The sequence below is a fragment of the Lissotriton vulgaris genome, chromosome 1_1 (genome assembly GCF_964263255.1).
Source record: "Lissotriton vulgaris chromosome 1_1, aLisVul1.2, whole genome shotgun sequence".
Taxonomy (NCBI): domain Eukaryota; kingdom Metazoa; phylum Chordata; class Amphibia; order Caudata; family Salamandridae; genus Lissotriton; species Lissotriton vulgaris.
The window spans coordinates 1,331,481,946-1,331,495,621 of record NC_141685.1 but is presented as its reverse complement, the minus strand read 5'-3'; the positions used below and the strand labels follow the sequence as shown (position 1 = coordinate 1,331,495,621).

The 13,676-nt window shown below is 43.8% G+C and overlaps 1 protein-coding gene across 1 annotated transcript in view; it reads right to left on the bottom strand.

Annotated features, from left to right (window-relative positions):
* The window catches only part of DIP2B (DIP2 acetate--CoA ligase B (putative)), a 792,630-nt gene that overhangs the window by 286,787 nt on the left and 492,167 nt on the right, over window positions 1-13,676 (bottom strand). Inside the window, exons 15-17 of the mRNA XM_086966287.1 lie at window positions 8,262-8,355; window positions 7,915-8,034; window positions 6,430-6,544 (exon numbers count right to left, since the gene is read on the bottom strand). Coding sequence (XP_086822413.1) covers window positions 6,430-6,544; window positions 7,915-8,034; window positions 8,262-8,355 — 329 coding nt within the window. The remainder of the gene's footprint in view (window positions 1-6,429; window positions 6,545-7,914; window positions 8,035-8,261; window positions 8,356-13,676) is intronic.

Genomic DNA, 13,676 nt, shown 5'->3' with positions numbered 1-13,676 from the left:
AAGCCTTGAAGCGAACTCTGTTCTCAATCCTGAGCCAATGGAGGTCCCGGCGGTGTTTCGAGACTCCAGCGTTCCTGGGAATCTTGCATAGGAGTCTGACTGCGGCGTTTTGTGCCACTTGCAGGCGTCCAATGACAGATTTATTTGCGCCTAAGTATAGGATGTTGCCGTAGTCAAGCCTGGATGTGACAAGGGCATTGACTACGGTCTTCTGTGTTGACGAAGGCAACATCCACAGGATTTTCCTCAACCATCTGATTATGGTGAGGCACAATCCGGTAACTTTGCTGGCCTGCTTATCCATGGATAAGGCGTTGTCTAGTATAAAACCCAGATTACGAGCATGGGGCACCGGGGTAGGAAGGATGCCCATCTGTTCTGGCCAATGCGTGGGGTTCCAGAGTTCTTTGTCTTTTCCCAAAATCAGAATTTCCGTCTTGTCCCCGTTCAGTTTTAACTGGTTTGCTGTCATCCAGTTCAGTATTTTTAATAGTCCTTCCTTGAGTAGCGACGGGGAGTGGGGACAAGAGTTAGACAGGGAAAAGATGATTTGGGTGTCATCGGCGTAGTTCATGAGAGTTAGCCCTAGCTTCTCAACAAGTTCTACCAATGGTTTTAGATAAATATTAAAAAACAAAGGGCTCAGGATGGACCCCTGTGGCACTCCATGAGCTGCAGGTAGGGAGTCTGACTCGGCCTGTGCTGATGCGATCTGAAAGGTTCTGTTAGCCAGAAAGGATTTAATCCATTCCAGAGCCTTTCCTCTTATGCCATTTGTGTGTAGTTCTCTAAGGAGCGTTTCGTGGGAGATGGTATCGAACGCCGCACTTAGATCCAATAGCACAAGTGCTACCGTTTGGCCTTGGTCAAGGAGTTGTCGGTTATTTTCAGTGACACCTAACAGGGCGGTCTCTGTCGAGAAACCAGCCCTGAAACCAGATTGCGAAGGGTGGAGTAAGCCGTTTTCCTCTGCAAAAGTGGCTAGCGTGGAATGTACATGTCTCTCGAGGCACTTAGAGAAAGCAGGGAGCAGAGATATAGGCCTATAGTTGGCCAGTATTTCTGGGTTTGCATTAGGCTTTTTCAAGAGGGGTGTCACCATGGCGTGCTTCCATAAGGCCGGGACAGTGGCGAGATCGAAGGACAAATTTAAAATGTTGGCGATGATATTCAGGGACTGGTCATCCAATTGTTTTATAATTTTAATAGGGATGGGGTCCCTAGGGGAACCAGATTTGACCGATTTAAGTATTCCTTTAAGATTCTCCAATGAGAGATTCGGCCAGGATTCCAGCAGGTTTTTGTCAGCAGCAGTGGGTTGAGGTAGGCAGGGGTTAGATGGAAGGGGTGGGTCAGCGTTAGATATTTTGGTGTTGATGTCTGAGATAATTTTGTCAATTTTCTCAGTAAAAAAGCAAGCTAATGCCTGACATTGTTGAGTGCTTAAAGGGGGTGTAGCGGCTGCAGTATTTGCGCCTGCCAATTCCTTAACTGTAGAGAAAAGGGTTTTGGGCATATTAGTTGCTTCGATGATTGTTTTTGAGACGAAGTCAGCTCTTGCCTTTGTACACGCCGTATGATATTTGTTTCTGGCTTCATGGTAGCATTTTTTTGCATAAGGGTCGTACTTTTTGCGCCATTTTCTTTCTAATACTTTGCATCTTGACTTTTCAGTTTTGAGGCTGTCGTTAAACCATGGAGCCGGAGGACGATGCCTACTCCCTTTGGTGTGAATAGATGGCAGACAGCTGTTGGCGGCATTTGTTAGCCAATTTTGCGTCTCAATTGCTGCGTGGTCCATGTTGGGGTTTAAGCTAGGAGGGTTTTGTTTTAGTGCCGCATTTAAGGCACCTATGTCGACTGACTTCCAGTTCCTTCTATTAGTAGCAATAGTATTTTGTTTTACTCTAGGGGGGGGTGGAGGAGAGATGCTAAAGCTGATGAGGTGATGGTCGGACCATCCAGAAGGAACGGTGGCAATGTACATGAGTTCACTGACGTTCGTTATTATGGGGTCCAACAAGTGGCCAGCAATATGGGTGGGGCCGGAGTTGATAATAGATAAGTTCATTACAGCTAGATCTTCCAGAAAATTATAGCATGATGGGATGGTGGGATCTTCCAGGTGTAGGTTAAGATCACCTAGCAGAGAGAAATTGCTAGATGACATATAATAGGGTGTAATATGATTGGCAAAGTTTGATACCCATTGAGAGGGGTTACCTGGTGGACGATAGATTAGAAGGCCTGTCATAGTGAAATTGGGGTTTAAGGTGATTTTAAAAAGACCCGCTTCACAATCTGGAATTAGGACGAATTCCAGAATGCATTTGTATTCTCTGTTGAAAATGATGGCAATCCCGCCCCCAACCTGTTTTTCCCTGTCGAGTCTGACAATGGCGTAATTGTCAGGGAGGGCAATAGCAACGTCTGGGCCAGCGCTGTCATGTAGCCAGGTCTCAGTAAGGAAGATAGCACTAGGGCCTTCTTCAGTGAGGAGATTAAAAATTTCATGCTTGTGCTTGGGCAGTGATCTGCAGTTAGTACTGTAAAATACGTATGTTGGCTGTACATTATTACGTAGGATTTTACATTTCCTGCTTCTCCTAGGTGGGTCGGAGTAAGGTTTATGGACGTCAGTGGATAGTTTACACTCCGAGCAAATATGGGTTCCGACTATATGTAGGTTGGGTAGAGAGCAGTTCGGTTTAGGGGTTGGGCGCAGTGCTCTCAGAGCGGAGGACGTTCTTACCAATCTGGGTGGTGCAGTTGGTGGGAGAGCCTCGTGCCTCGTCCTGACACGGACGGGCACAGACGGGCTAGTCTTTGGCGTGTCTTCGGCGTGCTGAGGGTGTGCCCGCTGCGCTGTCGGGTAGTGAGCATAGTTATGGGAGGAGAGAGGAGTGGGCGTGGCTAGCGAGGGTGGGCGTGGCCTCGTGTCACGTGATACAGCGCCGCTAGGGCGATTACACAATGAGAAAAGATCGAGTTTTAAAACAGTTTAAAAAGTGTGCAAATAAGCAATTTTATAACCCAACAGGGGTTCTGTTGCAGTCTAGTAACCTCGGCTTCCGCCTCAAGGCTCTAGCTGGTCAGCACTGGCTTCTGGCAGGCACAGCGCTAAAGAGCTTCCTGGAGTGGGCGTGGCTAGCGAGGGTGGGCGTGGCCTCGTGTCACGTGATACAGCGCCGCTAGGGCGATTACACAATGAGAAAAGATCGAGTTTTAAAACAGTTTAAAAAGTGTGCAAATAAGCAATTTTATAACCCAACAGGGGTTCTGTTGCAGTCTAGTAACCTCGGCTTCCGCCTCAAGGCTCTAGCTGGTCAGCACTGGCTTCTGGCAGGCACAGCGCTAAAGAGCTTCCTGGAGTGGGCGTGGCTAGCGAGGGTGGGCGTGGCCTCGTGTCACGTGATACAGCGCCGCTAGGGCGATTACACAATGAGAAAAGATCGAGTTTTAAAACAGTTTAAAAAGTGTGCAAATAAGCAATTTTATAACCCAACAGGGGTTCTGTTGCAGTCTAGTAACCTCGACTTCCGCCTCAAGGCTCTAGCTGGTCAGCACTGGCTTCTGGCAGGCACAGCGCTAAAGAGCTTCCTGGAGTGGGCGTGGCTAGCGAGGGTGGGCGTGGCCTCGTGTCACGTGATACAGCGCCGCTAGGGCGATTACACAATGAGAAAAGATCGAGTTTTAAAACAGTTTAAAAAGTGTGCAAATAAGCAATTTTATAACCCAACAGGGGTTCTGTTGCAGTCTAGTAACCTCGGCTTCCGCCTCAAGGCTCTAGCTGGTCAGCACTGGCTTCTGGCAGGCACAGCGCTAAAGAGCTTCCTGGAGTGGGCGTGGCTAGCGAGGGTGGGCGTGGCCTCGTGTCACGTGATACAGCGCCGCTAGGGCGATTACACAATGAGAAAAGATCGAGTTTTAAAACAGTTTAAAAAGTGTGCAAATAAGCAATTTTATAACCCAACAGGGGTTCTGTTGCAGTCTAGTAACCTCGGCTTCCGCCTCAAGGCTCTAGCTGGTCAGCCCTATAACATTTAATAAAATTTGTTAGGACAAGTGCTGAAAAACCTGGATTGTCACAGTGTATGGAAGGATTTTTTTTTATCTGTCACCCCAAATTGTTTGGACTGAAGCTGCTGGATTTTCAACTCTGTAGTGCACTGGGTCCTGCTGTCCAGGTCTCAGTGCTTCTGCTTCTGCTCTGACCCTCATAGAACGTGAGCAATCGGCTAACACCTGATTGACTCCTTAGCTTACTATTAAGTCTCTAGTATATGGTACAAGAGGCACCCAGGGCTAGTAATTTAAATGTCACTAGTGGACTGCAGCAGTTAACTGTGCAACCACTGCTGTGACAATGTGAAAATGTGACTCTAGATCTGTCACTGCATCCTGGTCAAGCAGCTTTAAACCTGCCAACTCAACATCGCAAACAACCCGTTAGCCAGATTAAAACCTTCCTTTTTAATATGAGTAAGCCACCCTTCGGGAAGGCCTCTGTGGCCCATCAGGCTGTGCTTAATATGAAAAATAAAAAATTGCAGTTTTTACTGTAGCAAAGCCGGTGGTCCCATTGGCTTACATGGAGTTTCATTAGATACCACGTGCTAACTTTCATTTGAACCAAGAAATATATTACATCAAGGTATCAAATTAATTGTTCAAATAAACCAGATGCATTGTTGAGATCTCATTTAAGGTAACTTAAACGAAAGGGGATTTTATTGATTTTACAAAGTCACCATGTGGTTATCCAAACCTCCGGTATCTCTTCCTGACTCCCTGGGGCACGTCTCACCCAACACAACATTATGATTACCAAGTGGTCAAAGATGGCTCAGCTTCATGGAGGCTGCCCCCGTTCAGTATAGCAAAAATTCGAACACACCTTCGCCTGCCTGTTCCTTTGTGTAGGCAGACAGGCTGGCATCTCGAAAATTCACAAAGAACGGCGGGTACTGCAGTCAATTATACAGAAATGTTGGCACGCTCGGTTGAAGTGCAGAGAGCCGAGTGCTATGCTGTTGCTGTTCGTTCTTTGTGAATTTTCATTGCCTTGCGTTTTACCCTGACGATAACGGCCCATTGAGGCTTTTCACCACCCTATGCCTGGTTCTGGACCGGGTTGGAAGTATCACCGGTCCTCAAATACCGCTATTTTCTATTACATTCAGCCCTGAAGAGTCACGGGTAACTACCCGTCTGACGAAACACGTGTTGGCTAGTTTTTCCTTTGGATTTCCTCTTGAATGAGGATCACAACCATATATAAAACCAAGAGAACCAACTTTTGTTTATCGGTCTTGTTTCCTTACTCTTGATACTCGCGTTACAAAGACTGTATACCTGCACTTTACATGTGTTACAATAACTAACATCACATGTGCTCTGGACTCAGTGTTTACATGTTGCAGGGTAGGGCATGACCTACTCTTTCTCAGGGGTTTTGGGTCTCCCCTGACCAAGTAGCACTGTTCTTATTTTTGTACTTTATCTTATCTCACCGCTACCTGAAGTGCGCCATTATTTTCTGAATACTAAAAACCCTACGCAGAATTCTTAGCAATATATCAAATCATCTATGCAGGGACAAGTGGAACCACTAGGATGAGAATTAACGAATATGTTCATTGTACAGACACGTTTAAAAAAATTATATGGCATGTAGATGAGGCTCCACTATGGACGAAGTGATCATTAACAGAAGCACATTGACTGGTAAACCTAGCCCACAAGGTGGTCTAATGCTAAAAAGTACTGGTAATTCTATAGATCGGTCAATCTAACATACAAGGTAGTTCAATGCCAACATTGTGGTTATTTCTAGAAAGAAGTGGAATGGTTGTTATATAAATGAGGAAATAATTATGAATATTTTATAAATCAGATTCTTAAACATCTTAGGCATTTCCTCTGAGGAAGCACAAATGCACAAAATGCATTGGGATGACGTCCATGCTTAAGGTGGAACAATAATTATGTGATATGATCTAAAGAATTGTGCAAGAATCTTCAAATAAACAAATGAAATACCTTCGAAAGTTTTAAAATCTCATTGAAAAGACACAGACGCTTCAAGAGAACTTATAAGAAGTGTTTAAATACTTTTAATATAAAGCGATGAAAGGAAAAATGAATACCTAAAAGAATTGTGCCAGGCAGCACAAGGGTGCAGTTGGGTTATATATTAATATGCTTTACACTTGTTGCACCAGTGGCATATTAAATGAAAGAATGTCTGCTGAAATGAACAGTAGGTGGCTGTGTTGGTCACATCAAGAGAAAATTAGAACTGAAGTGGAACTTTGTGAAACAAAAATTAGAACTTAAGTGGAACTTTGTGAAACAAAAATTATTCTAACAATTACTCAGCGAAGACACAGCTATTAAGTGAGTGTGGAAGTAGCTTTCAGGTAGTACCTGCGAATCGCAACCGTCATGGCTTCTGAAGAGGTGGCACAAGGACAGATCACTTCAGGCTTCAGACCATGAGTCTGGAACAAGCTCAGAAAGGCGTCGCAGGAGGACACAGACCCTATAAACAAGAACAAATCTCTTTATAGAGGTCTGCAGCAGATATATAGAACAAATATCACAATTTCACCCTGCAGCATTTTAGATGAAAGAGGTGAAAAGGGGGTTGTTTATTTGGCTGTTTTATACCATCGCATATATTTAGACAGCGATGTTATTTGCTTAACATTTTTTGTATAGTCTAATATTAATACTTCAAGCAGTAACTGTCCCTTTATGTGCTTTAAGAAAACTGTTATCCGTCATATACTTGTCAATTGCTGTTTTGATCAACTTGCCTTTTTCCAACAGTTGAATGCCAAGTGACAAACTGAAGATAGTTGCCAGTGAGAAACTGTCTTGTTTGCATCCCCTTTTTAAAGGATGTAGCGCCTGTTAGGAATTGCTGTAATGCCACACTATTGGCAGATGGTACTATGCAAGTACTAATTAAAAAAATTATTATATGGGTGTTAACAGCATTAGCTACTACCCCATCTGTCACAGCCCTTTCCCCAGTTATTACTGTTATTACCTACGTGCCACATAAACTGCACCACTTAAGTCGGCTAGCAGGAGCTTATTGACATGTAGTTCACTGGGGAGAATTTATGTTGTGCTGGTCTTGCAATAAAAATAGAACTAGGAAATCTAGATTTTAATATTAGGTCAGCTCTTTACAGCCTCTGTGATCTTAGGAAAATAAATTGCTTCTACCAGAACCTAATTTCAATTAAAGGTACACACATAGAAGTGCTCTGCTGCGGGTGGCTATACCAGATTTATTTTGCATGTGTGTTAGCTTATGATTTTACCGAATAAAATTCATGTCATTTCCATATACATTATAGTCACAAATGTTTACTCAAAGTGGAACATCCTCTTAATTTAGTCCTAAACTCTTCCTACCTCCATATTCTCTGTTTTCCTCTTGTTTCACACCTTATCTGGAAGCCATCTACTCTATCCTCATATCATGGACATCTTAATTTTTCAACAAAGTGCACATAACGGTGTTCTCTTTCTCAAATAGTTATGACAAAGTTCTGTGGTCAAACACAGTCAAGGTGGTAGTTTATGAACGGATTGACTTAGTAACAAACCCAGTCTGGACAAAAACACAGTATATCACCAGGTTATTTTGTAGCACAAGACTACATACAGCATCCAGCTCTAGTAAAAGTTGCCTTTGAGATCAGGGAAAGGATCCTGATGGCAACCAACTTTAGCTAAGGATATTCCTTTTTAACCAATGAGGGATGCTTGTGGGCGTTTTTGTACTTTTCTTCTAGGCTGATGGTTATTCGTTTAGCACAAAGCAAGCAGCACTCAGGAAATTCTTTTCAGATGTGTGCCAATGGTCACACTAATCTCAAAATAAGGGTCACTCACAGGGATTTGCACCATCCGTCACAATCAGCATTCGAAGGGAGGACAGGCTGACATCTCTCTGGTCCCGGTGAGCGATCATTGCCCAGTGAAGATCTCGACACTTGACTACTGCAACCCTGGCTGCAAACCAAAGAAAAGACAGTAGGCATCCTTTAATGAGCACGCACAACTAACAGAGTTGTTTCTTGCCATTACTGTGTTCTCACACTGAAGTATACTTATTCACTCTTATTAAACATAGGATGGGCAACATGGCACTCAATGGAAACTTAGCACAAGAACACCCAATCCATTGAGAGGGTAATACGACACATGTTCCAATAAAAAAAGAAAGGTGGGTACCATACCTTTATGAGCATAAACACGCTGCACCCAGGACAGCGGGCAGGCCTTCATCACAGAGTATGGCACACTGACGCAGTGTATCTTGTTCATTACCGTCTGCACAGAAATACAGAAGAGAGAAAACAGTTGAGAGGCCCGATTAACTCTATTCAGCAGCCACATTAAAAGTGCAGCCCTCTTGCCCTTTTAGGGCCCTACATGGCATAATCTCTCATGTATGCTTAAGAGGACACACCACAGACGCTTTTATGATGCACAAGATAACGTACTAAAAACTGAACATTTAATGTGCATTAATATTTTGTTGAAACAACTGATTTAGTGACCTCAATTTAGTGTGCAGGCTACAAACCTAACACTTGGCCTTTAGTTCTGGCTAATAGGTTTCCATTGACAGATTATGGATCGAGGAGACCCTAGCTAGGTTTAATGCTCATTGCCCTCCCAAGCACATTTTGCATCTCTAGGTAAATCCCTACATATTCTTGGTATTTCAATTCCCTTATCTGCCCTAACTGTAAACTCTTAAAGAATCTGTTTATTTACCATCTGAATGAATAACCACGTGCTAGGTTTTTATAACACTAAGTATCCCAGTTACAAATGTTGAAACCCCCCTTTACCCCCGAAGCACTTGGATTCTCATGAAAGCTAACAAACTACATCAGATCCACACTTTTCTTGTATAATAAAAGGGACTTCAAACTACAAAACAGAACATCATTTCTTGGGCTTCATAGAAGCAAGCAATATTTTTGACAACAAAATGCCCAGACCAGTGGCATATTATCCTAGAGCTTCTCATAGATTGGAAAATGTTAACAATGAAAAATCCATTAGTACACCTTTTACCCCGGTAGTGTGAGGCATTTATTTCTGTTCACCTAAAATGTTTTTTTCTATCTTCACTCTACTTTACTGTACGTTGGATTCGCTGAAATTTGCCATGATTCTAAATGTAAGAAAAAAGATTTTTAAGTCTCACTCAAGAGTTAATTATTTCACTGAATTTTCTTTTTAATGATGATGAAATCATTTTTTCTTTTTAAACTTGATTTTTACAGTGGCTTGACTTCTCTTCTGAAATGCTGATAACTTTTGGAGGTGGCAAATTTGTTTTAAACTAGTGGACTTAGTGCGAGTAAATAAAATAGTAGGTTCTGGGAACAATTCTGTTAGTTTGGCTTGAAGGAAGCTTGGAGGGAGAAGGATATTAGAGGTGTGATTAAAGGGAGGGCATTATCTTGAGAAAGAGGTAACTCGTTCTAGTACCTAGGTCACGTGTTCAGGAGTTGTGAAGCATACATTTTAACGTGCTGAGTATCTGCTCAAGTATTGTTGAGGATAAAGTTACCAGGATTGTGGCTTATGGTGAATCTATGCTATTGGTTTTTAATCTTTACAATCTTTTGTTTTTTCTTAAATTTTTTACTATGGTTTGACTTTTTCTCATCGATATTGGTGGAGGCAATTTGTTTTGTGGTGGACTAAGTGGTAGTAAATAATCTAGAGGGGGCCAGGGTACGATTCCGCTAGTTATACCTACCCATTTTTAAAAGGAGATTGGAGGGAATGTGATTAAAGGTCTGGTGCCATCTTTAATAGGAAGGAATATGCTCTGGTGTCTGGGTCATGTGTTCATCTCAACAGATCGCAGATGCGCACACTGGGAGCACCGGCAACATTCAGAAGGCATGCCAAAGCGAGCCATTCTGCACCTGGACCAAGGGGAGCGGCGGGGAATACTGTAGGGTTTATTACAATCCTGAAACGCTACTTAATTTAAGGTATGTCAACATCCCAAAAATGTGCACCCTGCTGATGAGCCTACATGTACAAGCAAGAGTGGTGAATATGTAAGAACTGAAAATGATGTTTGGAAAGATGCAAAAGACATTTGGAAGATATAAGGAAGATAAACGAGGGGGCCAGGCTTTGAGAGCAGCTAATCAATTTGAAGCAATTTAAATTAATTCACTGTTTACAGACCTCCCATATGTGTTTCACAATAATCTATATACTGAAAATGCATAGGACCTGGTCTTTTCACAGACACTTTGCTACCGGACAGTTCAGGGGCAGATTTAGAGGTGGCAATTCAGCAATCGCACTCCATTTTATATAGAAACAGGAAAGATGAACCTGGTGGGGACTGGTGATTTTATAAAGTATGATATCAAATCTCCATAATAAATTTTTTCAAACTGGAGATAGATGACTTTCTGACACTTCAATGGTGGCTGTCAGACAAAAACACGATTTTACAACTCTACCCCCCACACATCAGCTTAAACATCCTTTATGGAACTGCTGTTACAATTGCTAACTATATTGCATCCGATGAATAGTAAATTACGTGTATTGTATGATGTATCATCTCTATAGACAGAAAAGGTGATAAAGTTGCTACAGATATTTTACAAGATATGGAAAATCTGAACCTTATGCAGTATGTGGTGGATCCCACTGCCCGATTGTGGCACACACTCAAGGAATCTGGTGAGAAGAAACAGAGTACAGGGGCTGGACAGACTGGACAGAGGCAGATCTAGATCACTGTTTCTCAACTGTTGGTTGCTTGGTAGGTCATGAAAATCCAAGCAATAAAAAAAGATGCCTTTAAATTCTGAGTTCATCTAACCACATTTGTGGCGCTTCACAGACACAGGTCAAATGTTAGGCTCTGTCTTTTGACAGATTCCTGCTTATTATTGTGACATGGGGATTGGTGTTTACAAACCCCTCTCACTTTGCAGTCAGAGAAAGAAAAGTGAATTATGTGACAACCTGTAGGATGTCATTTTTTGAAACACACAACAAAATGTAAATACCTGTAAATTAACTGTACACATTCAGCAGTTAGGAAGCACATTTTATTTTGTATTTCTGAATTGTGATGGAAACCAAGCTTTTAACAAGACACTTTACTTGGTGATGTTTAAATGATAAATATGCACTGAACCCTGATTTCCACACATTTTTATGTGTATGCAATATAGTCTTCTCAGTAAAAAGGTATGTCTGTGCAAATTGGGAGGCCATTTCAATAGAAACTGTGTTCTCCTTAAATGACAGTGCACTACCACATGATGGTTTAGTCGCAATTAAATAACATGGACAGCCTCATGTAAATTAAGGTGAATTGTGTCACAAAAGTTTGTCGCTCTAAAAACTGGGTCATGGTTGGAAAAGGTCTGAGAAGTGCTGATCTGCATAAAGCAGCAGAAAGCTTTACAGATGGAAGGAAGAAGCTTACCCCCCCCCCCCTTACCCCCAATTTTGTAAATACTGTAGATGAGAAATTCTGTTTGGCAAAATGCATTAATGGATAAAAACACAAAAAGCAACATAGGGATAACCATTAATTTGCAGAGAAATTGAAACAAGACAAACTAAGTAACCATGCAGAAAAGAAGATGGCAAAGAAAGTCTGAGGAAAGTGTGATAATCTTGTTCAAGTATGTCCTTATTATTTTTAAGAAAGCATTGTAAAGGCCAAATACATTTGTGAAATGATTTATGATGCAGGCAATTGCTTGAGAAAACAGTTTCAAGTCAGCAGAAAGCTTACGTATTTAGATTGCTTATCTGGGGAAACCCCTGACTCAATGGAATTTTGTTATAAAATCTTTTTCGTCCCAAAAAAAGATGAGTTATAAAAATATTGAAAAAGAGAAGAGTCAACGAGATGCCATTAAACTGAAAGACATGAGAGGAGACGAAGCAACAGTTTTAGCTGATATCCTTCTAATGACATCCGATTTAGAGGTACAGACAGCACTCTTTGTATTAAAATCCAATTCTCGCCTTGAAGTCTATCGACCAAAGATAATGAATGTCCTATTACTTACCGGTAATCTTCATTACTCCGGGTCCCGTAGTCCTCGACACCTTCATAATTACAAGTGGAGATGATCATCTCCCGACAGAAAAAAACAAGAGGAATACTGGGGAGTGCATATGCAGTACTTACCCAGCAGCCCTCCTGTACTAACAAGCCAAGACAGGAAGGCCGGCCGCCCGGGAGGGAGGGGCGTATGAAGGTGTCGAGGACTACGGGACCCGGAGTAATGAAGATTACCGGTAAGTAATAGGACATTACCCCCAGGTCCCTCCGTCCTCGACATCTTCATAATTACAAGTGGAAAATACCAAAGCAGAAAACCCGGCCTTCCGCACGCACAAGCACACTCAGGAAACCACAACAAAAGCAGCCACCCAAGGGAGCACCTAGAAGGAGGAAAGGAAGACCGCAGGAAACAGCCTGCCCGCAACCCAGAACAGGACAGCAGGGACAAGGACCGGAGACAAAGAAAAAAGGGCGAAGGCTCCAAAAAAAGGAGGCCGCCAACCCGAGAAACCGGCAACCGGGACCCGGACCAGAACACCAAGACCAGCCAAAACAACCCACCGGAGAAGACCACCAAGGACAGAACCAGCAGGAAGGCACAAAGGGCCACGCAGACCCACCAGGAAGACGAGACAACCCGGAAGAAAGCCAAAGAAAGAAAAGGCCAACAGAGCGCAAGCACACGCACCCAGCCCAAAAAGGAAGGAGAAGCAAAGGCCACAAACTCGGCCAAACTCCCAAAAAGAAAGGACTCGAGCCAAGAGACCCGAGGAGGAAACCCGGCCGAGGAGGGCCAGGAAGCAACAAGCACCCAGGAGCCGACCAGGACCGAGAACCCGACCCAAAAGACAGGCAAGAGGAAGAACCCCAGAACCCGGCCGAAAGCCCACCAAACAAGGAGAGGCCAACAAGACCGGAAACCAGCAACAAAGAAAACTCAACCAGGCCGGGAACAGAGAAATCGACCACAAGCCCAGAAAACCCCAACCCCAAAGGGAAGGAACACAAGGCAGGAGGGGAGCACAGAGCAACCAGGAAACCCCCGCAGCCGCCCATCGAGGCACAGAGGGCAGCACAAAGAAGGCGCCCATATGACACAGGACCGCACAGGAACCCCACACCCAGGCCAGGCAAGCAGCAAGGGCTGGAGCAGCGGGAAAAAGAAAGCCCAGGGAGCACAGCACCCAGACCAGAACCACAAGGCCCCAAACCAGCAACGCTGGAGAGGCGCCAAGCCAACCGCAAAAAAGAGGCCAACAAACGCCAACATAACCGGGAAGCCAGGACCAGAGCCAAGCAACTCGACCACGCAGGAGGAACAGCAGGCCCAAGCAAACCCCTGAAGGAGAGCAGAGGACCAAGCAGCAGGAAACCACAGACAACCCGCAGCCAGGAGGGAGGAACCCGCAGAGGCACGAGCACCACAGAACAGCACCCCAACCGGAGAGGGAGGGGCACCCAAACAGACCCACACCAGGAACAAAGCCCGGGAATGCAAGGGAGGAAGGAGCGAGCCAGGACCAAAGAACCAGGAAAGAACCTGGAAACGGCCAGCGACAAACCCCCA